This window comes from Parus major, chromosome 11, assembly GCF_001522545.3.
Source record: "Parus major isolate Abel chromosome 11, Parus_major1.1, whole genome shotgun sequence".
NCBI classification, from domain to species: Eukaryota; Metazoa; Chordata; class Aves; order Passeriformes; family Paridae; genus Parus; species Parus major.
The window spans coordinates 7,005,993-7,029,588 of record NC_031780.1 but is presented as its reverse complement, the minus strand read 5'-3'; the positions used below and the strand labels follow the sequence as shown (position 1 = coordinate 7,029,588).

General features: G+C 50.5%; 3 protein-coding genes across 4 annotated transcripts in view; 1 reads left to right on the top strand and 2 right to left on the bottom strand.

The window, feature by feature from the left end:
- Positions 1 to 18: 18 nt before the first annotated feature.
- On the bottom strand, positions 19 to 15,499 carry AARS1 (alanyl-tRNA synthetase 1). Of its 2 annotated transcripts, XM_015640208.1 has the most exons (21): positions 15,444 to 15,499; positions 13,895 to 14,092; positions 13,101 to 13,289; positions 12,353 to 12,498; positions 11,605 to 11,796; positions 11,021 to 11,165; positions 9,679 to 9,824; positions 9,001 to 9,109; positions 8,763 to 8,913; positions 8,268 to 8,392; positions 7,495 to 7,639; positions 6,687 to 6,865; positions 6,046 to 6,159; positions 5,091 to 5,297; positions 4,295 to 4,479; positions 3,763 to 3,871; positions 2,999 to 3,112; positions 2,613 to 2,732; positions 2,063 to 2,149; positions 568 to 681; positions 19 to 286 (listed from the first exon to the last, which is right to left on the bottom strand). In XM_015640208.1, exons 2-21 carry the CDS (start codon positions 14,036 to 14,038, stop codon positions 101 to 103), a joined length of 2,907 nt encoding a protein of 968 aa, XP_015495694.1. In that variant the 5' UTR covers positions 14,039 to 14,092; positions 15,444 to 15,499; the 3' UTR covers positions 19 to 100. The 2 variants fall into 2 exon arrangements, with proteins under 2 accessions (XP_015495694.1, XP_033373063.1); XM_033517172.1 differs by lacking the exons at positions 6,687 to 6,865; positions 7,495 to 7,639.
- A 3,456-nt stretch (positions 15,500 to 18,955) lies between these two features.
- Positions 18,956 to 23,596, top strand: part of LOC107209709 (C-factor-like) — a 136,335-nt gene continuing 131,694 nt past the window's right edge. The window contains exons 1-4 of the mRNA XM_019007986.1: positions 18,956 to 19,099; positions 19,577 to 19,628; positions 22,569 to 22,756; positions 23,106 to 23,248. Coding sequence (XP_018863531.1) covers positions 18,956 to 19,099; positions 19,577 to 19,628; positions 22,569 to 22,756; positions 23,106 to 23,248 — 527 coding nt within the window. The remainder of the gene's footprint in view (positions 19,100 to 19,576; positions 19,629 to 22,568; positions 22,757 to 23,105; positions 23,249 to 23,596) is intronic.
- The window catches only part of LOC107209636 (short chain dehydrogenase gsfK-like), a 3,686-nt gene continuing 3,426 nt past the window's right edge, over positions 23,337 to 23,596 (bottom strand). Inside the window, exon 6 of the mRNA XM_015639540.2 lies at positions 23,337 to 23,372. Coding sequence (XP_015495026.1) covers positions 23,337 to 23,372 — 36 coding nt within the window. The remainder of the gene's footprint in view (positions 23,373 to 23,596) is intronic.

Below are 23,596 nucleotides of genomic sequence, written 5' to 3'. Positions count from 1 at the left end.
CAGAGCCGGGGAGCAGAGCGCGGGGCAGGGAGCCTTTATTGACAGGAAAGCCGCGCAGGGGTGAGACACGGAGACAGAGGGGCAGGGGTTCCCCCCTCAGTCAGTTCTTCAGCTCCCCCAGGCGGAGCCTGGCAAAGTCCGTGGCCAGTTTCAGGGCTTCCTGCAGGCAGCCCACATTCTTGCCTGTTGCCTGTGCAGAGATGTCCTTTCCACCGCCTTTGCCGTCCATCAAGCCAGACACTTCCTGCACCCACTGGCTGGCCTTCAGGCCCTTATTTGCAGTCTCCTGGGCAGGAAAAGAAACCCAGCAGTCAGCACTGAACAGCAATTGCCCTGCCCCTTGCCTTCCACTCCACTAAGTCCTGTCCCACTCTTCCCGTTCCCTGTTTGCACAGCATAAACCCTCTTCCCTCACTTCTGCAGCCTGACAATAAGCCCAAGGAAAAAACTGTGTCTCTTGCCAAGCCCCAATCAGTTCTGGCTGTATACTGTTAGATATCTCCTGCCTGAAGGCTGCAGCTCCTCCACAGAGGCTCAGGGAAAGGCAGCTCACAATCTTGGCATTACCTGGGGTACTTGACACAGGCAGGTGATCCTGCCAGCTTCGTTATCCACAGCAAAAAGCATAGCAGCAGTCTGGGGGGAATTAGTCTTGAAGAGCTTCAAAGATTCATTCAGGGCCTGGAAGAGAACAAAATCATTGCATGACTGCGTCCCTGCGCTTGCACCCAGCCCAGACAGCACCCACAGAGACCTCAGGGATCAGGAACTGCATTAAATCAGTCAGCAGCACTCTGCAACGCTCCTCCTCCCAAACATGAATCAGCTTCACATTCCTGGCACTGTAGAAGCCTTGGCAGGGGACATAAACCCTGCCTGTGTACCCCAAGGAGGAAGGAGAAGATGCCTTCATTTCCCTACATTAAGGTGTTCAGGAACTGGCAAAATCAGCCCCAGAAACCTCTGCCTGAGTGTACTGGCTGAAGGGGAAAAAGCTCCTCCTAGCAGAAGGGAAGAGCTGTTCCAAAGGGAGTCAGGAGGATTCAAATGCAGCATGAAGAGCCTGCAAGGGTTATCAGACACAGCAGGCAGGGAAGAACCAGGGAGACTGCCACACATTCCACTATTCCCAAGGAAACCATCATTCCTCACTTGCACAGACAGCATGATGCAGCACAGAGCCCCAGGAGTGGGTCCTCTGGTGAGCAAAGCAGTGCTTCTCTGGGTGGACTGGGAACATGCAGTTCCCTGGGCTGCCAGCACTGCCATCCCATGGGATGCACCCTTCTGCCAGGGAAAATGCTGCAACAGCAACCACTGGGAAGAGAAGCATGGGTATCATGGTGATGCTGGTGCCACAGAGAGTGAGCAGGATCAGCTCCAAGACTCTCAGAGAGGAAATTTTAACAGGGTGTTAAGCACAGAGTGGTCTAAGCCCAGGCACAGCCAGCCCCCACTGCCTGGCAGTTCTTGGGCTCAGCACTGTGACACAACGCACACAATAGAGCATTCATTCCAACAGAAATCACTTGGAAAAAAACTTGTGTGTGGAGAAGGGAAGGAGGAGATTCAGCCCTGGCCAGGGAAGAACTTGAACTCTGCTGAGCAGATGGTGCTGGGGGCAGATCTCTGCCTGGCCCTGTCCACACACTCAGCCTAGGATACCACTCCCAGAACTGATCTGCAGGGGCCACAAGCATCACAACTTTCATGGCTCAGCAGAGCTGCTGCTATCAGTCCCTTAAGGGCATTTTGGTGTCGTGTCTGCTGCAGGATGAGTCTTACCTGGGACACAATGGGATTTCTGCTGGGCTCCCTATCTACCACCATGTCTGGAAGCTCAGCAAGGGGTCAAAACTCCACCACCCCTGCAAGCCTATTTGCCAGTCCAGGAGGTAGGACACAAGAGAATATCCCAGTGGTCCCTCCTCCTTCTCAGGGATGACAGGTGGCAAGAGGGACAGCTCTGTAGTACTGAACCACCTCCCTGAGTGATGAAAGACCATCCAGCTGCTCTGCAGGCAGAAGGAAGGTTGTGAGGACAGATCAGACTTTCCCATACCTTTGCTGAAGCTCCATTTTCCATTTCCATGATGACCCATGGCTGGTTAGGATGACTCTCAATAACTTGCTTGGTCTTTTCCAGTACCTAAGACAACAGTGGTCAACCACCAGACCATCCACACTGTGTATGGACACAAGACCCACCTGGGCAGAGCAGGGGCAGAAGTCCCTAACCTGCCCAAACACACCCACAGCACAGCCTGGAGCAGCCTCACACTGTGAAGCCAAGAGGAATATATTCTGACAGGCAAGTATGTGGCCTGCAAGACAGCATGTTGTGCATGCTTCCTCCTCCAGAAAACTCCAGTGGGATCCAGGAAGAAGCCTGCACCCAGGAGCACTGTTAGGGCAGGAATAGGCTGCCATGCTTCAACCCAGGACATAAGACAGACATTAATTCTGCCTCAGGAGGCAGGAGGAGAAACTGGAGGGCTGAACAGTGTGAGGGGCATTCCCACACATCCATTCTCTTCTGGACACTAACAGAGCTCCCGAAGGAGCACCCCACAGCCCTCCCACGCTGTCCTTTATTCCAGCCCATGACTCACTCTTTTCTGGATGTCGGCTTTGCTTGCTCGGTCCAGGTCATCCATGACTTTCTTCAGTGCTTTAACAGCCTCTCTCAGTTCATCTTTCTGCCACTGTGGGATAACAGCAGTGGCCAGTGTCTGTAAAAGAGGAGCGGGCAGAGGTTAAAGGTGCCAGCAATCAGGAGATGCAGCACCTCATGAACTCTGCCTCAACTGGCAGAGCCCACTAAGTTCCACTCCTCTCCCAGTGCCAACGACCTGAGGCAACAGGTCATCCCAGCCATGGGATGCAGGGCTGTTGGGCAGGAGCAGGAAGGTGAACTCAGGCCTCCTTAATACCACCCAGTTCTGGCAATCAAGGTCCCATTCACTTTGGGGAGGCAGAGCACTACTACCATCCTCACCTCACCGAGATCCGTGATCTCCTTCTGCACATCCTTGTTGGGAGCTGTCTGGACCTTCACCTTGGCCTCCAGGGCTGACAGCAGCTTCCTGAGGCTGTCAACTTTCCTGAGGGCCTACAAGAATACGGTCTGAGTTAAATCAAGCCAGAAGATTGAGCAGGCTGGGCTTTTGGTCCAGTGTGTGAAGAGGTGAGGAATGCTGGAATGCCCAGGATGGATCTTAGTAACTCTTGGGAAGCCACAGGACCAAAGCAGGCAGCACCTGACCAGAGCCAGAGTGTGATGCTGGCACATGGGCCCTAGATCTCTTTTATTTTCCAGGATTGCCAAGATCCTCCCAAAAGAGAAATCATCTCTCCCATGAAACTCCTTTATCCCCCTTTAGGGAGCACCAGCCCACATCCAAAGTCATTGCCACCTGCAGCAGAGGAGTGGATTCTCAGACTTCACCACTCTCCTGCCAGCCTTGCCAGCTACTGAGAGCTCTACATCAGCAGCCACTCTGAAAAGCAACCTGAGCTAAGCCTAGAGCTATCCCACATGCCCACTCAGGTTTCTCTGCCACAACACCTACAGCTGAGACTTCTCCCTCTCTTCCCTGCTCCAACTGTAGTACAGCCAGGGTCTCCAGCACAGTCTTTGCCAACAGCAGCACCCTTTTCCCTAAGTCCCTCAGAGGATATTGTGCAAATTTGTACAAAAGGAACTTTGGCACAGAGTTAACAGGTGGAATTTCAGAGAGGATCTCTCCTGCCTACCCTTACCTTCCGAGCTTCAGCCCCAGTGACTGCAACTATCCTCCGAATGCCTTTAGCAATTGCCTCTTCTGAAACAATCACAAAGGGGCCAGCATGGCTGGAGTTCTGCAAGTGCCTTGGGAAAGAACCCAGACAGATCCACAAGACAGAGTTAGAAGTCCACCTCTCATCTCAGCAAGAATCAGCACAGAAATAAGACAACCATCCTGCCAGGGAAATGCAGCATTGTGGGAAAGACAGACAGACAGGCAGAAAAAACCACCTGTGCTAAAAGTAAGGAGTGAGGAAAGGGTGCTCACAGCACTGCCAGAGACCCTACATGAGGTCAGGGGCAATACAGGCAGTTCCCTGCCTGCAAAAGGTAATTTTAAGGACTGATTGACTCAAGACTGGGAATGCAAAGGCACGTCATCACCACCATCTCCATCTCTGCCCTGGATCTGCCTAGTGTATGCTTATGGCACTCCCAGGAGCTCAAGATCCACAGGAACTCCTTTTCAGCCACCTGCTGCCTTCCCCAGCCTCTCCAGGTACTCACGTCCCTCCGCAGAACTCAATAGAGGTGATGGAGCCCCCAGGGCCAGAGGGGTCAGCCAGCAGCTCCTCCACAGGGATGCCAATGGAGACCACACGGACAGGATCGGGGTAGGTCTCATCAAAAACTGCCCGAAGTCCTTGGATAGCTTTGGCTGCTGCAAGAGGGCAGTCCTTGGCATACACTGTCTGCAGAGAACAGCAAAGAGATGCAGGTAAGAGCCAGGCCTGTCAGCTGTCCACTGAGGGCCCACATTCCCAAGAAATTTCTTCCTCTGAAAGATCCTAGAAGTCTTATGCCTCACCTGAGCTGGGGTTTGTTGAGCTGCAAGAATCACAAAGTTATTGGCAGATGTCTCATCTTCAAAACTCCCAGTACCACCTGCTCAGACTCCCTGCGTGTTACTGCACATGCAAATGGTTCCCAGCAGGGTTGGCTCTGACACTGGCACCAGATAGAGCAGCTCTCCTGCCATTGGGGACACATCACTGGGTTGTCTGAGTGTATGCTTAAATCCAGCCAGGCCTGCAAAAATATTCTGCCAAACTCCCCGGCTCTTGTAGCTGATGTGATACTACTGCAGGCATGGGAACACTCCAGCCCTAGAGAGGGCTTGAAACCAATGAACAGAACAATTCATATGGGGTTTTCCCACTCAAAACCCTCTAAGGTAGGTGATGGCAGTCTGTGCACAATACTGCACCAGCAGCTCAGAATCCTCCTGTGCGTGCCAAACTCCCAGCATCCCAGATCATCCAAAACTTGGACTCAAGGTATAGAATGTGTCAGCCATACCTACCTTTGACTCCTCAATCATCTGGTTGGCAATCCCTTCAACTTTCTTGATTTCCTGAGTGGACAGGGCTCCCTTGGCTGTGAAGTCGAAGCGCAGCCTGTCAGGTGCCACCAGGGACCCCCTCTGGTCAGCCTCCCCCAGCACGGAGCGCAGGGCAAAGTTGAGGATGTGGGTGGCCGTGTGGTTGCTCATGACCGGCCTCCGCCTGGCCTGAGGGAGGAAGCCACTGTTAGATGGGGTCCCAGACCCTGGAGCCACAACCACTTCCAGCTGAAGGGGAGATTAATGCCCTGCTCCAACAGAATCCTAAATTAGCCCAGGACACCAGAAACAACTGATCACACTTGGTGCCTTGGAGCTTCAGCTACAGGAACAGGTGTTCCCCACCAAATCATGGTTTTTTTCCTGGCAGTTCCCTTGTTGGGCATGTATGGAGAAAGGCCAAGGACAGACCAAGACACAGATAACTAATCTCTGTTCTTCAGCAGGGAAAAGCACTCCAAGATGGAAGCCTTTCCTCTCCCTCTAAAGGTGCTGCCTCTATAGGGAAGGGAAATGCATCAGGCTGACTGTGCTCAACCCAGCACTCACTCAACAAGCTGAGCCCACAGGAGCAATTTTTGGAGTGGGGCAGCCAGCCCAGGCTCTCTGCTGTTGTCCCCACACAGTGGGGCACCACACATCTTCTCCCTGCAAGTCACAACCCAAAATGTGCTTCTGCCTGTGATCAGCAAACCCAGTAAGAGTGGCTCTGAGCTAGCTGGATTATCTGCCTCGTGGAAGGAGAAAGCCAGGTGTGAAGCAGGAGAGACTTGAAGTCAGCCAGACACTGCTTGATAATGTGCTGCATGGAGAGCAGGACCCAAACATCAGGCCCCCAGAGTGGCACCGATGAAAAGAAACAAGACAAAATCCAGAAAAGAGACAAGTGCATGTGTTACACCATGTCTTAACTCACCTCATCAATAGTCAGGTGGACCTGATCTCCTACTTTCAAGCTCCCATACAGAGTTCCTATGTGGAGCACGTAGCCTCCTCGGACCTGCACATTCTTCACAGTGAATTCTGTTTTCTGTAGGAAGAGGGAAATGCCCTGTGTGAGCAGGGTGAGAGGCCAAGGGGAGACATCATCCAGCCAGAGGTCTGAGCTGCAACTGGAAAGGTGCCAGCTGAGAGCCAGAGTGGTGTGTGTGCTGGTGAAAGCTGAGTGTCCCCAGGCACAGCACACAGCAAAGTGGAGAAGTGAATGAAGGTGGGGCACAGTTATGGGGCACAGAAAGAGCTCCCCACCTCAGCTCCCCATTATAGCTTGAGAGCACTGCCCTTGGGCTTGGCAATCCCAGCACCACCACCACAGGCACCCACATCCTAGTGACAGCAGCACAGAACTGAGCTCCTGCACAGAACTGAGCTCCTCAAGGAGCAAGGGAACAAAGCTCCAGCACATCCATGCCGTGCTGCACCCCCAGAGAGGAACCCTGTGCACTGCATGACATCTGACATGGATGGAAAATTGTTGGAGCTTGCTTGGCCCCTTCTCCCCTTTGCCCAGGCCCCAAGTCAGACTGTGTCTAGCAAAAGGTTCTCAGGCCCACTCACATCCTCCCTGCTGTCGTCATCCTTGACCATGTAGCCCTGGTCATAGATCTGCCCACCCTGCTCGGCGTAGAAGCAGGTCCGGTCCAGCACTATCCCACATTCCTGGCCAGTGGATGCCTCCTCCACAAACCTCTTCTCCCTGCGGATGGCTTTCACTGTGGCCACGAGGCTCCCGAAATCTGCCACCGGGATCACAGGCAGTGTCAGTAAAACAGGAAAACCTTGTAGACACCACATGGGAGGAGAATGTCATAGCAACACCTCCCAGTTATTGCAGGAGCTCATGGCAGCTAACACATTTTCAGGGGATAAGGAGAGAGGAGTAAGGCAACAGTTAGTTGGAAATTTCATTTAGTGCCCTCCAAGGCAGGGACTGTCACTGCCTTCCACACCTATGCAGCAAAAGTCAGCAGTACACTTGGCTGTGAGCCTGCAGCCTCTTGAATCTCCATCAAGTCAAAAAACTAGCAAGAGCCAGAGCAAGCAAGCCAAGGACCCTCCAACAGGCCAAAGCAGAAACTGCAGTCTCTGCAGCACTGGCAAAGGAGCAGCTGAGAAACACCAACATAGGTGTGTGGAGACATAAAGCTTCAGGAACAGGAATTCCCTTAATTTGGCAACAGCAGTACAGTAGCCCCTGAAGACTCTGTCCTCTTTCTCTGCTCAATTAATGTAAACATGTAACAAGCAGGCAATCCACCTGCACAGCCCTCCACTTCCAAATCCATGTCCCAGGAAAGGGGAGCCCAGAGGTACATGCCAGGGGAAGTTTACTAGCAGAACATGATCATGAGAAGGTTTTTCATACCATAGGTACCGCTTGGATCTGAAGCATAATTGTATTTTGGTGAGTCATCTGTCACCTCCAGGCCCTGGGCTCTTAGCTCTTCAATGGCATAGATGTCCAGCATGAGGAGATCCTCCCCTCCAGCACCCTTGCCCTGGGATTTGAGCTGCCAATGAACAAGGTTTGAGAAACGACCTGCCAAATACCAAGGTTTAACAAACACCAATGCATGCCAGCCTAGTTGCACAGCTCTCTCACATCCCTCAGCACTTCCTGATTTAGAGGTTTGCCTGGGAAGCTGTGTGCCAGCACCTGGGGTGTGCCAATTTTTTATGGCTTCAGAGGAGCCAGTTCCAGCGTGCAGACCAAGTGGGCCTGAGCCAAGTAAGGACAAGTCAAGTACCCAGCTGGTCACTGCCACTCCCTGCTGCTGCAGCAAACATAATGAGAAATACACTCAAGGTGCAGGCCTGCCTAGGTACTGATCCTTGGACAGGGAATAACTTCCCTAACCAAAACAGGACAGCAGAGGTGCTCCCAGCACTCCGCTATCTCTGTCTGAAGGCTGAGCTCAAGGTTCCAGGCTTTGCTAGTAAGCAAAACCAACCCCAGTTGTACAGAAGACATGTTCCACATCAACTGCAGTTGTCCTGGTTTTTCCATGGGACAAACCATGGGATACATGGGGTGTGAGCAGACACAGTGAGAAAGGAGCAGCTCATGACTGCAAACTGCAAGGAAGGGAGTTCTATCTGCCCACTCATAAACCAGCTTCCCCTGGAGCTGTTACCCACCTGAGCATTTTTCCGCTCTTCTTCAAAGCCCTCCATGTCTACAACAAGGCCCTTCTCCTCTGCAATCAGCCCAGTGAGATCCGCAGGGAAACCATAGGTGTCATACAGCAGCCAGGCAGTGTCACCTGCAGAGAAAGGGCAAAGCAGTCACCTCCCATGTTCCATTCTGCTCCCTTCCCTGCTCCCCCAATGGCTCTGAGCTATGGCAGGACAGCGAACAGGTCTGGAGAATGGGCACATCCAAAAGGCTCCTCCCTAACACCGCAGAGATGTGTGTCTGGGCAGCTTAGAAACATGAGCAAGCAAACACAGGCCAGAGGAGAGATGGGTGATTCAGCTCTAAGAGATATCTTCTGACTCCAACTTTGCTCCCCCACCACCTTCCATTACCTCTAATTTTCCCACCCTTTCCCTTCCCCCAACTTCTCTCAGCCCTTATGTGATCCCAGATAATAAATGCCCTTTGCTGCATCCAGACAGAAGTCACAGCCTTACCAGGAATGACTTTACTGTCCCCAAGGCTCTGGATCTTCCTGTCCAGGATGCGACGGCCTCTGCTCAGTGTTTTCAGGAACTGATCCTCTTCTTCGTTGATAATGTCCTTTACCATATCTGGATCCTTCTTCAGCTCAGGAAAGGCATCTCCCTGCAGACCCAATGGAAGGAGCCCTTCAACAGGGAGATCTGCACACCTCAGCAGAGGAAGCAGATACAGCAGAATAGGAGAACTTACCAGTGACTGCACCACCACATCAACCAGAGTAGCAAAGAAACCCTTGGGGGCATTGAGCTTCTCATGGGAGTAGCGCACAGCCCGTCGGAGAATCCGCCTCAACACATACCTAGGGAACAGCAGAGTCCCCCATGCAAATGTTACACATCCAAGCTGTTCTCAGGGGCTCCACCAGCATCCACCCACCAGCTTCCTCTCCCAGGACCAAGACCACAGGGTTTTCTCCTCTCATTTTCCCCTCAAGCTCATGGCAGTAGCAAGGCACAGGTGAGGTGCTAGACCCCAGCTCCATGACCCACATTCACTGTGTGTTTATGGAGTCCACTGGCACTTGCAGCACAGCCCACCAGCCCACTTTGGTAGCAAAAACTCCTTGCTTTATCAACAGCAACACTGCACCAAGCCAGGCTTTGTGTCTGTCTGCCCACAGTCATCTTACCTGGGGAATGGCACAGCAGCAATGGTGCTCACAAGAACCTTCATGCTTGTGCATCATGGACTCTTGGGGGAACCTTACTACAGTAATTCAAGCACCAAATATCTCAAGCAAACACTCTGCTAGCCACTGCTTTAATGATATATCCAAAGAGACCCCAGAGACACAGGAGATCCCAGAGCCTTGAGTGGAACCACCTGGAATGGAATGGGAGTGGTGACAATGCAGCAGCTCCTTCTTACCCTCTTCCAGTGTTGTCAGGTCTGCCCCCGTCCGAGAGGGCCAGGGTGATGGTCCGTGCATGGTCAGCCAGCACACGGTAGGCCATGTCTATTCCATCAGCATCCTCGGCCCCAACCTGCCCCAGGTACGGCCTGGCACCTGTGCCCTTTGCAGAGAAGGCAGAGAGTACAATTACTGACAGTGGCACCACGGCAGAATTAAAGGGAAGGGCCTCAGAAGCCAAGCCCACCCCACCACCCACAGCCACAGAGAATATTCCTCTTGGAAAGAGGCGACTCAGTGAGCCTAGAGGAGGCACAGAGCTGTGGGCTTTGCATGGTGCCATGGCCCACATTCCAATGGCCAAAAGCTCTCCAGACCAGAGGGAAGAAAATCGAATTTACCCCATCATTAAGAGCCCAAGAGAGCAGAGGAGGTATGAAGTACAAGGAAATAATCTGTTTTGCACATTGGTTCAAGGACTCCAACCTGGCATAACCTGCCCAGGCAAGAAACCTTTCAAATTCAGTCCCACAGATAGTCCCAACTTTCCCCTTTTAGGATTGTTTTATCCATACCCTAGAGAAAGATACTGCTGTAACCATGCACTGCTTGCACCTTCTGCCATGGGCACAGTCCCTCCAGCCAGGCTCCAAGCACAAAGGCACACAAGGACACAGGAGCTCTAGCCAGTGGACTAAACACTGAAAAAAGGAAGCTCTCCAATTCCAACTCTGGAGCTTGGCACCTCATTCCTTAGAGCTAGCAGGAGCCTGGGCTTTTCTCACTGCATTTTATCCAGCATGATCTACTACCGGGAAGCTCTGCCTCCTCCACAAAGGAAAAAAAGGCTTGGACTGACACACAGAACTTCCAGCATGGGTAATGTGGTCCCCACCCTGGACAATGCAGCAACAGCACACAGGTTCTGCAAGTGACTGTTGTGGTTTATGGCAAAGCACTCCTGGCTAAGGAAATTTTCTACAGATCAGCATGTTCCAGGTGTGAGACTGAAGGACAAACTGATTCTGGGTTAGCAGTACCACGTGCTCTCTAGCACATGGCAAAAATGTGGCACTTGGCCATGTTGCACTGCAGAGCATCTCCCACTGGGAGAGGACCAAGGAGTGTCCATCAGGACAGTTCACAGGAACTGCGAAAGCTGCACCACTCATGGTCCTGTTTTCCTCTGGAAACATGTCCCAGGGCAACAATTACTGTGCCAGCCTGGGCTCCTATCCTCAGCAAATGTATGGGGCTCACAGCAGCTGGGAAAGCAGAGACCACCCTGCCCAACCAGTCCCACACATCTCCCCAAGAATTCAGGGAATGGATGCAGCTAGGTCAGGCTTCAGATCATACCTTTTGGATGGCTTCAAAGTAAGGAAGGAAAAGGTCAGTGTCATAGTTGGACATCTTGTTCTGCAGCACAGAGACCAGCCTCTCCAGGCCCATCCCAGTATCAATACTTTTCTTAGGAAGGGGTTTCAGTGTCCCATCAGCTTCCCTGCAAAAGAAAGGTGAGCTCTTATGGGTGGAGGCTCTGCAGGGGGAACCCCATTTCTCTCTTCATCTCCTTAAGATTTAGTTCCATCAGATTTGTGACACAGGCCCATACACAAGCCACACAAAGGACAACTTTGATAAAATATAGTTAACGAGACCCTCAGCAACAACTTAGACCCAGAGTAGACAACAACTTATTCCCTACTGAACTCCTGCAGATAAACAGAGAAAAAATTCTCAGTTTGTCCCAAAAGCAGCGTGACCAACCCCTTCTGTACCAGTGGATAAGAGGACAGAGCACCACAAAGTGCTCAGCTGCTGGATAACTGGGAATTGCAAGCAAGCTACAGGCAGTTGAAAGAACACACAGTCCAAACAGCCTCCCAAACTGAGCTGGAGCAACCTGGCTCACCTGGAAGCTGGAAGCAGGTCTGGCTCACCTATTGAACTGTATGAACACCAGGTTCCAGATCTCCAGGACATTGGGGTCATCCTGATTGACCAGGTGTGAAGCATCTCTGTCCCCAATCCGGTCATAGTGGATCTCGCTGCAAGGGCCACAGGGCCCAGTGTCTCCCATTTCCCAGAAATTATCCTTCATACTGCCAGGCAGAATCCTGCCCTCAGCCAGCCTGTAAGAAGAAATTTATTGAACAGAGACTAAGTCAAAGAATTCCCCAAATGAAGGCTATGCCAGAGAAACCACAGCTCACTAATTCCCTAGATGAGCTGATGCATTCTTAGTGTCTTGAGACACATCAATCCAAGAACCTAATGCTCAGGATCCCTGCTGAGGGGATCAAGTGAACACTGGCACCTGGCAGTCATCCCAAGTGGAGGCAGAGACTTACAAAACACCTCAGTAAAGCCATCAGCAAGAAGACACTGATGGGATGAAGAACCTCTCCTATAAGAAAAGGCTGAGAGAATTTGGATTGCTCAGCATGGAGAAGAGAAGGCTCTGGGATTACCTTGTTGTGGCCTTCCAGTATATTGCCAAACCCACCACTAAACCATGCCCCAAAGTGCCACAGCTACACAGCTTTAAAATCCCTCCAGGAATAGTGACTCCACCACTGCTCTGAGCAGCCTATTCTGTTCTGCTTTTGTGAAGAATTTTTCCTAATATCCAAGCCAAATAAATTACTATTGCCCATCAAAACATGCACCTTCAGTGAAAGGCCTTACCCCAAATCCAACCAAATCTGCTTGCACTCTAGGTCTGGTTGCAGTCCTGCAGCTTCATTTCCACCAAAGTAAGTGACATAGAGTCTCTCAGCGGGGATGCCAAACTCCTTGGTGAGAAGTTCCAGTGCCAGTTTACAAGCAATGTCCTGCAGAAGGAAACATGAGGTCAGCAAGTGAATGCAGAGACAGCTTCTCTTTAATATCCAAAGTACTATCTGCTTAAGTATCAGCAGCTGAATACTTTCTGACTTTTGACATAAGAAAGAGAAAAATTAATACATGCAGTGAAGAGGACACAAGAAACACCTCATATGACTGTCTTGATGCAACCAAATCAACTCCTGGCATGTTCACTGCCTCCAAAAAGCCTTTTAATTCTGACTTTGAATACTACACCAGCAAGAATCTTGGGAAAGGAAATCATTATTGTATGATCACTCCTGTTTGAAGGTCAGACATAGCTGCATAGCACACATTAGTCTCCCCATCTCCAGGAGAGCCACTAGAATCTCTACCTGAAGACTCCAAACTAGCAGAGTTAATTTAATCAGCTTTGTAAACCTTAAGTAATTAATCTTGAATCATTCTGCAGGGTTGGGGCAGCTTCCAAGCTCATTTATTCCAAAGGAGCCACAAAATGCACTTCTGTGCCAACATATTCTCTTTCCTTTTGGCAACTGCTCTACTGAGTTTACGGAGATGGATGAATCTGCGCAAGAGATTCAGAGCTGCACCCAGACTGTTTTACCTTGAAATAATCCCCAAAGGACCAGGACCCCAACATCTCAAAGAAGGTGTGGTGGTACACATCTTTCCCCACATCATCCAGGTCATTGTGCTTGCCCCCTGCTCGGATGCATTTCTGTGTGTTGGTGGCTCTGCTCAGCTTAGCAAGCGGGTGTGAGGGGTCGATGGTATTGAGGAAGATGGGTTTGAACTGTGAGGAGAGAAAAAGGGCAAGTGAACTGCTAGAAAAGCTGAGAAACTGTGAAAGCACTTGGATCTTGTTTCCAAATGTTGCAAGGCAGTGTCATGATATCATTAGTCTGAACATACCCAAAGCACCTTTTAGAAACAAACCTGCTACTCCTGTCCATGAGGAGGCTGCCTAGAACTTACACTCACACACACACACAGGTGTTCCTAGAGCCCACCAAATCCCAGGCCTTCCAAAGGGACTGAAAGCTAACAGATTCCCAGCTGCCAAAAAATAAAAAACTGGGTGCTGATCTGCAGCAGAGCCCTTGCAGCATCCCAGTTTCAACTGCTCTTGAAAGACACCATTAGTTGTTTGTGCCAGGGCTGCTGTGGTTCCAAGGGTCAAGGAAACAACACTGGCAGAGCTCTCACCATAGGAACCTCTTCCAGTGCTCTTGGCAATTTTGTGAGAGCACAGAGGACTCCAGAGGACACACCAACCATCTCTCTGTGACCAGAAGGAAGGCGGAGAAAACAATAATTTTCCCAACAGCTCTGCAAACAGCTTCACAGATTCCAATAGGATATGTTCATAGGACTGCAGTGCCAGGGTGGGAATCCTACCTGATTCATACCAGCATTGGCAAAGAGCAGTGTGGGGTCATCCAGGGGGATTGTAGAGGATGAGTGCACATAGGTGTGCTTGTTTTCCTTGAAGAAGTCAATGAACCGTTGCCGGATCTGGCTGGCAGTGAGCGGGGTCTCCATCTGGAAGCTGGAACTTGCCACTGACCAAAGCAAGTGGCAAAACCTCAGTGCAGTCTAAACAAACAACAACAAACAACGCTCTGGTGTGTTGTCAGCTCAAGGTGAACATCAGGATCATTGTTCCAACTCCTGAAAGGGCCTCCCCACATTGTTACGTACTTACTGACACTTCAGTTGAACAATCTGCCCCAAATACTGGTGGCTCAACCTGAAATTTCCTCTCCTGCAAACTCCCTGATTTCTGAGGCCCTACCTCAAGTTACTTATTCTTTGAGAACACATAGTCATAAATATCAAATTCACATGGATACTAAGCCTAGTAGGTTGTGTTTGCCTTGCTGGGGACAGAGGGACTGCCAAGTCACCAAAGTATTCAAGGTGATTAAATGCCGAGTGAGGAGACATCATTACGGCCTCCCAGTATTTAAGGGAGCTTATAAAAATGAACAGCAACTTTTTACATGGACAGATAATGATATGACAAGGGGAAACCGTTTTAAACTGGAAAAGAAGAGATTTAGGTTAGATATTAGGAAGAAATTCTTCCCTGCATGGGTGGTGAAGACCTGGCACAGGTTACCAAGAGAAGATGTGGCTTCCCCATCCTTGGAAGTGTTCAAGGCCAGGTTGGATGGGGCTTGGAGCAGCACTGTGTAGTGGAAGGTGTCTCTACCTATAGCAGGGGTGTCAGAACCAGGTGGGCTTTAAGATACCTTCCAATCCAAACCATTCTGTGATTCAGTGACTAAATCATAGAACAACCAAGTTTGAAAATGACCCCTGAATATAACCATATCCACCCTCCCTGCTCAAAGCAGAGCCAGCTCCAGGGAAGCCTGGAAGCCTTCCTTGTGGGGACCCACACGCACACCAGAGGCAAGTGACAGCCTGGAGGGCAGCACTGCCCGTGTCCTACGGGTACACAGGGCTGTCCCTGACAGCTCAGCGCAATGCGGATGCATGGAGGGAGGCGAGATCCCAGCAGCCTGCTGCGGCGCGGAGAGACGGGAATTCCCCCTATGAGCAAGGCTTGGGAGTATATACAGCACAGAATCAATTAGGCTGGAAAAGTTCTGAGATCATCGAGTCCAACCTCGATGCTGCAGGAGGGAAGGACCCGAGGTGGGGAGAATCAGGCATGGCAGCGGCCCCAGGGCCTATCAGAGCCTTTGCCCAGACACACCCGCTCTCCAGTGCCCGAGGAGGGGTAATGGCACAGCGGTGTCCGGCAGCGCCGCCGGCCGCTCGGCATCCCCCTGCGGGCCCGCATGGGGCACGACCAGCGCACCGCCACCGCCCTCCCGCCTGCCTTCTCTGTTCCCCTCTCCCCCGTGCCCGCGGGTCCCGGCCGGGCCATAGAAGCCAAACCCAGAGGCCGGACCTCCCCAGGCCCCTCGGGCCGTACCTGCGCGACCACCGCCGCCCCTCGCTCCGCTCCTCCGGCCGCGCCGCAGCGCCCGCTCCGCCCCGCCCCTCAGCCGGCCACCACCTCCCATTGGTTGCGGGGGCTGTCACTCTTCTGCCAGCCCCGCCCACCCGCGCTGCCCCCGGCTGATGCAATGGCGGGACACGGCGGCCACGTGACGCGGGCGGCCTGAGGCATCAGCGGGCGCCGCCATTTTAGGGGTGCCGGCCCTGCAGGGGCGGGGATGCTGCCCCGAAAATCAGGTTCGCTCCCTGGTGTGCAACGAGCCGATAATGGCACACTCGAGTGGGACACTGTTTATTTCAGAGTTGCCCCAGCCTGGGTGCTCAGTGGTATTCCATAAATCCAGCATACCCCACCGGACTTTCCATGCAGTTATTTATACACAGCAATTCAGTGTTAGTAACTTCCCAAGCACAGCCCTGCTGTTAGCATTGACTACTACCTTCCATACAAATCATGTAACCCCAGCTAACTTCTATTCATGCTCAGGGGAAGGGTCTTCATGTGGGGAAGGTATTTTTGATCCATAGGTGTGATTTTTAGTGTTACAATGAAGATAGTGTAATAAATGGAATTGATTCATGCTAACTAAATTGTAACTGTTATTAAAGTTATTATTAAAAATGATCAAGAATTAGTGTTACAAAGCAGATGTACCCCTTTGCAGATGTTACATGTCAAAATTAAGGTACAGGATGTGGTTTAGAAGATAAATGGTGTCTCAAGACCAAAACGGCCTTGAGATGAACCAAAATTAGAATGAATTTAGGCACTGGGCCTAAAGATTAGAAAATATAAGGCTAATTAATAGACTAACATAACACAATGCTTAGTATGCACATGCAAACCTGTAAGGTTATCCAAAGGACAAGGAGGAAGAGGAAAAGCCTTCATCAAAAGACCCCAAAAGAAGACTGAAGACCCCCTAACAACAAGTGAGGCATGCGCCGTGAAGAAAGGTGACCTAAAGTCAGAAAAACCAGAAATAGAAGGAAACTTATGGGAAACATTAATGAATATGTATAAGCATACAGTATATAAGTTTAGCTTGAAGTGTTTTATTTTGTACATGAGGTGGGGTGAGAAGCCCCCCCGTACGCCAGTCGGTTTTGCTTATGCCTTAACCATTTGTAACCACTGGCCAATTATATTCAAACACACACATCTATATCTGTATCTATATCTAAAATATATAAAAATATATATCTGAATATATCTACTAAATTGTATCTTTTTTACTAAATTGTATTATTTTACTAAATTTTAAATATTTTTTATTATTTTGTATCCAATTTATTAAAGTATATTATCAATTAATTAGATTTGATTGTTTGGAAATTTGAAAGTCATTTATAACAATAGTTTAGCTCTAACTGCCTGGAGTATTTTGCCAAGTTAGCAATCCCTAAATCTTGTTAGCTCCAGAATGTCCTTGAGTGAGGGATGCTGCTACTGCCTCTTCCAGTGATTAGGTCTCCTTTCCTGCTGATTAGGCTTGAAAGTATACAAAGGTCTTACATCAAAGAACAGCCTGACCTTAGATAATACTGACACATTCCACATTTTGCAACAATGATGCTGTCTGCTCCCATGGAGGGAGCGGGGAGCTGTGGGGCTCTGCCTGGAAGGGGCTGTGGCAGGGCAGGAGCTGGCTCAGGGGTGCTGAGCTGGGGGGCTGGAGTGGTGACCAAAGCCCTGCTGGGGGATGTAATGGCTACAGGGTCTTTACAGGGGTCTGTGGGGTCAAGGCTATGAGATGCAGGAGGGGTCAGTGCATGGCTCCAGTCATGGATCTCACGGGAAGGGCCTTGTGGACCCAGGCCAAGGGGGACAGCATGTATACAGGGGAGGTGCCACACTCACAAAAAAACCCAATCACTCCAGGGACAGTCAAGCATTGAAAGGGGGTCTGGGAAGTCTGAAGTGTCCCTGGAGGGTTTTGAGGTCAGGTTCAAGCCCTGGGCAACCTGCTCCAAAGTCACTGCTCTGATCCTGCTCTTCCTGAAGGGCCTTGGAGTAGAGTTTTCCCAGTTCCTGTCTAACCTGGATGGTTATATGCCTCTATAGCATTGGGATCTTGTATCCTGGTCTCATCTCTTCATCATCAGAAAGTGCATACTTTCTGGTCCTGGGCTGTGATTCTGGAGCCATGAGTGTGCCTGTGCTGCTGTTCCCGGGTGACATTGATCAGCCCTTTCCAAACGTCACTCCCCTGCTTGGCACTGGCCTGTAGCCATTCCTGGTCCTGCAGCCCTCTTTGCTTGTTTCTGTTGTTTCCTTCTTGAGGAGCCTGGAAGGAAAAGAGGAAACTCCAGTCTAATTTGTTCCTAATGGGAGCTCTGCTCTGGATGCTGCTGGTGGAGCAGGCAAGTCTGTGCAGTGCAATTGTTTGTGCAGGTGATTACACTTGAAAGAACGTGTGCTACAGCAGGTCCAACTCCAACACCATCCAAATCCACACCCAGCATGCTTACCTCTCATAGGGCCATAGTCTGTCCACCAGCATGGAAGGAGACATCACTGCTTCTTCCTCTTCATGACCTGTGCCACCTGAAAGCTCATCTTCCAAATGTGGAGGCCCTTTACCATCTCCTGAGTGTTTCTTTGGTGATTGCCAAATGTGGAACCACTCAGCTACTCGGGGAATAGAGACTTCTGTCCCCCCGCCCCACTGAGCAACAGGTATGTACCACAAGGCACATTCAGATGGGATGGACCCACCCCCGCTACTTTCCTCTTCTTTTTTCCTCCCCCACCTCATATTTGTGTTGCCCCAATTCTTCTGTTTTAGCTGAGGCTTTTTACATGGAAGCTCTTTGCTTCTTTTAACACTTCTGCATCCTAAAAAATCCATGCCCCCAGGATGGCCAGGGTTGCAGAAGCCTTGCTTTTACAGGCACTTGTTGGGCTTATAAGGATCCAGCATTGTCCTCCAGCAAGGAGGAAGGTAGATGAGAAGGTGATTGAAGCCCCAGCAGTGGGTGGTTGAGGCTACAGGGAGTGGGGGGGGAAGTGTTGGCAGGAGTGGAACTTGCAGTATACAAATTTTACTCCCTGTGTTTCCCAGGCTGGTTTGGATTAGTATCTCAGAATTCAACCATCCCAAACTCACCCCACAAACTAGGAGATTGCTGGCCACAGCCAGATTTGAACCTGTTCTCCTTTTCCTAGTAGTGCTCTTCCAAGCCTGTGGAAGAGGCGGACCCTTTTGCTGTTACAGAGACTCTGGGAGCTGGGGCTTTAGAGGAGCATAGTGGTGGGAATCTGAGCAGTGCAGGTGACACACAGTCCCACGTGCCACATGTTAGGGAGCCCTTGGTCCTCCTGGGACCCTGGCTTAGTTTGGGGCAGGTGAGGGGCCAGGTTCTGGCACTGTCCCAGTCCCCGTGGGTGCCCAGAGCCACACCCTGGGCTGTGCCGGGCTCCTCTTCACACCAAGCAGGCGGCAACCCTGCCATGTGTCACCGCCCGGCACAGAGGCTGGGGACATGGCTGCGCTGGCTCGGAGCGTGCTGGTGACAGGGTCCAACCGGGGCATTGGACTGGAGCTTGTGCGGCAGCTCGCCGCCAGCCCCCGGCCCCCCCAGCACATCTTTGCCACCTGCCGCGACCCCAAGGGTCCAAGAGGGAAGGTCAGTGCGGGCACAGGGAATGGGATGGTGCTGGGCCAGGTGGGCAGTAGGGACCTGCAGTCCCCATAGCCCTGTTGGTTTGCTGTCCTGGCCAGGTAGCCCAGGAGTGGGGGCAGAAGTGCTCTGGGGGTCTCATAACCCCCCCAGCTCTCTGGGTAAGGCAGGGTGGGGCATGGCTGGAGAGGCAGACATCTTCAGCACTTGCTCCTGGCTGTGCCAATGGCCAGCCAACCCCTTTTCTGTGCTGGGATCACTCAGGATGGGGGGCAGTTCCTAAGCCCAGCAGCACCATTTTCCTGCTGGCTGTGGGGTTGCTGCCCTACCCCATCCTACCCCATCAACTGGGAATGGCCTTGTGCTCTTTCCCCAAAGAAAGCAAAGCTACCCTGGCTCAGTGACGTGGGAGCGGGGGAAGATATCTAACCATGCAGCTGGTGGCTTCTAACCTCCTCCCTTGCTCCATCACTTTATTTCCAGGCCCTACAAGAATTAGCTGCCCAGCACTCCAGCATCAAACTGGTCCAGCTAGGTATGGAGCAACCTTTCTCCTTGCACCCAACATTGCTTCCAGCTCTCTGCTGACTTCAGAGGTGGGACCAGGAGCAGCTTTTGCAGGAAGCTCTAGCCCTGCCAGGTGGGGAGGGATCCATGGGGAGGGAGCCATGCACACCCGGGCAAGCATCTCCTCCCAAATTAAGCTGTACTCTGGCTGGAGCAGTCAAACTGGCTTCAGAGGAGGCAGAGCTGGGTCCAGATACCTCAGCTGAGCAAGTTTCATGGGAAAGGTATGATGTCTCTTCCCAAAGATGCTAATACAGTGCCCAAGTTTCGAGCTGGGACACATGGGTTCACAAAGTGAAGCAAGGCAGGGCACAGTAACTGCCTGGATGATTCCTAAGTAGGAGGGTTGGTTTGGGATCTGCTAGGAGGTGGCCAGGGTCAGCATTTCTTTCAGGTAAAAAAGGGAGAAAAAAATAGCTAAAAAAGACATGTGGGAAATCTGCCCAGCCTGGTATCTCTGATTCTCTGACCCAGAGGCATGGGATGTCCACAGTCTGGACTGGGGAAATGCCCTCTTGGCCATTCCTTCCTTCTATGGATGTGGGCCAAACTCAGTGACCTTTTTCAGCAGCATTTGGGAGAAGGCAGCAAATTGACCTAGACAGCATAGGGAGAACAGCCAGCCTTCATTTTATTAATGAAGAATTAAAAGAACATCCAAATCCAAAAGAAATGTTTTGGGAAAGTGCCTGCACTAGGATGGCCATTGCTGTAATAAGCGAGGTGAGAAGCAACCAGAGCTTCTAAATACTTGTATTTCATTGGAGCCAGCAATAAGGAAACTGAATCAAGACTATGCCATATCAGTACCTACCTATCTACCTAGCTATTTATTTGTTTAAAAGCACCTGAGAAGTTAAAGTCACTTCAGTTCAAGTTCATTTTTTTTAATATTTCTTAGAAAAGAAGACATTCTTGAATACGGGCTTTGCTACAAAAAGGCAGAAAAAAATCTCTTTTGCTATTAAGTAGATTTTTTTAAAGTAAAACACCTTCTCTGTAATAAAAATTAAATAAGCTGTAAGCCCCAACTGGCAGTACCTGATGGGAAGAATATGGCCAACATGAAAGGGATATCTCAAGGGACTGGCTACTACATGAAAAATATTTACTATAAAAATACACCCCAAGCCCCAGACTGTCAATAAAGTCCCAAAATAAGCTTAAAAGCTCTTAAATATCAACAGCGACAAGATATTTTTTTAAAAAGGAGAAGCTACTTCAAGCTCTCTTGCTCCATAATAAGGAAGGGTTGTCTTCAAACCAGTAACAGGCATGGACTTTTCAGAAAGAATTTTTTTTAAAAAAACCTCAAAAATGTGTAAGATCTGTCACTTCTTTTCACCCTCTTTCTTTCCTTCCTACCTTTATTTCTTCCAGGGAGACAAGAGTTTGTTATTTCAACAGATTTGGGGGTTAAGGACTAAAAATATGTTGGTCCCATGTGCCTTGGAGCAACGACTCAGCTAATCCAAGCAGAGCAGTTAATCATTCATCATGTGACCAAAAGATCCTTAACATGTGGTGGAGTGACAGAACCTTGAACTTCATCCCATGGTTATCCAAAGAAGTAACTCCAAAGCACTCTGTGGTTTGTCTTGCAACTGGACATGCAAAAGTGTCTCAAACCCCAAGGCTCCTTCCCCTCACACAGTCCCAAAGCAGATTATCCCATGGTATTCCCCTCAAATGCTTTCAGGACACCTCTACAAAGATCTGCACTGCACAACACAAGATAGCAATAAGGCTTATGCCACTCACATACTTGCTTACCACCATAAAAACATCAGGACAGTTAAAAATGCCAGGAAAAAGGATTTTTTTGAGGCCCATCAGTGTACAAAATATTCCAAGGAAGAAATCTTCAGCCTTGGAAACATTTGCTAAGTTACCCTTTTCTAAGCATGAAAACAGAAACATAGCTCAGGGGCCAAAGTGTTGCAGAATGAAAAAGAGGAATCTAGCCCTGCAGTCCCCCACTCCCAGTAGGCTCATCACACTGGCATCTGCAAAAAAACAGACACAGAAATGTGCATGGGTACAAGGGCACATTTCAACCTGCCCATACACATGAATATTCACAGTTTTAAGGGTTCTGTGGCATACTTGAGGTATTAAAAGACAAAATATAAAATTTAATGTTGGCCTAACCCTCCTGTTTCACATTCTGAAGGTATTTATATGACCCTTTTAAACAAAAACTACAGCCACTTCAGTTGGTGAGTATCCAGGACAGGATATAAATCCTAACAATCAACCCTAACAGCTGGACACAAACTTTAAAAGACACTGCTTTTATTGCCTGAGTCAGAAAAATCCTGCAATTGAAGCATGTCAGAATTTCAAAAGCTATACCAATATTTAAGCAAAGAGGAAGCTTATCCCTGTTAGCTCAATTTCAGTTGTGCCTTGTTGCTTGAGAGGGGTTGTCCCCACAACTTGGTGAGTAGGAATAGGGAAGCTCAGTTTCAGAGCCTGCAACCAAATACTGCAGGTTACATCCCAAATCTTTTATTACTTGTACTCACCTCAGCTCATCTGTCAGCTCCAAAACTTTGTGGGTAACAGCATGGAGCAAAAAATGGCTTTATTTCTCTGTGGAAATAAACCTGGGAGTCTCAGTGTGTAGGTACCAAGCATCCCTTGTAAAATCATGAATTCCTTGAATATAAGTTTTTCCTACCAGTAGCCCTCACATGACCAAAATGAGTTGAATTAAGGTTTAATTCAGCTGAGGCTGCAAAACCAAGAGGTAAGGACAAAGTGCTGCTCATTCCAATGTGCTTAATTTGCTAAACCTGCTGCATCCTTTCTGGATAAGAAGTGCTGGTTCCAGCCACAGCACAATTTCCAGTGAGTGCTGTGTGTCCCATCAGAGCTATCCTTCACTTTGTTTTTTCCCTGGCAGACACAGTGAATTTGCCCAGCATCCAAGGGGCCATGCAGGCTGTGGGCTATCATCTGAAGGACCAAGGCTTGAACCTGCTCATCAACAATGCAGGCATCAGCTCCCACACTACACTGCATTCCCTGGACTCGCAGGAGATGCTCGATGTGTTTGCCACCAATGTGGTTGGACCACTCCAGGTTGTGAAGGTATGTCTGGACCTTTTGGGTTTCTCCTGCTTGGGAAGATGTTCCCTGATAGGAATAAAGTCACCTCCCCTGCCTACCCAGAGGAGCTCAGCAGCTTCGCCCAGCCAGTATCCCCCATGCTTCCAAGCTCTTCCCCACTTGGAGCACCTGCCTGCACCAGGCTCACTGTGCCAGCTCACTGTGCTGGCTGGAGCCTGGCCCTTCCTTGGGGCAGCTTCCCCATCCCCTGCACTTCTGCCAGGAGTGTCTGTCCAGCTGCTTGTCCACAGTGTGTGACAGAGCCCTCCAGGATGGTCCTCAAATTAGGATTCTGTTGCATGTCAATGGAGAATTGGTGTCTCTGCATCAGGAATTTCTGCCACTCCTGGAGCAAGCGGCGAAGGGTGCAGGGAAGGAGGGTCTGAGCTGCAGCCGGGCCGCTGTCATCAACATCTCCAGCAAACTGGGCTCCATTGGGCTGTGCCTCAGGGTGCCAGAGGCCCCCATGTACCCGTACAGGGCCAGCAAGGTGAGGCGCCAGGGGAGGTGCTGGAGATGCTGTCCCAGGCACGGTGCCCGTGGAGGGGAGGGAGCCCATGGGTCACCCCCTGCCCCAGCCACCACCCCCTGCCTGGTTCTCCCAGGTGGAAGCACAGAGACCGGGACAGCAGAAGCAAGGACTGAGCCTTTCCAGCAGGTCATGCTGATGCTTTGTCCCAGGACCAAGTCCCATTTCCCACCTCCACAGACATTTTCTTCCTGGAAAATGTCTCCTCTCCTGCCCACCCACTCCCCGGGTTGTGCTGGCAGGGCTGTGCCTCTTCCAGGCTGCCCAGAACATGGTGACGAGGTGCTTGGCTG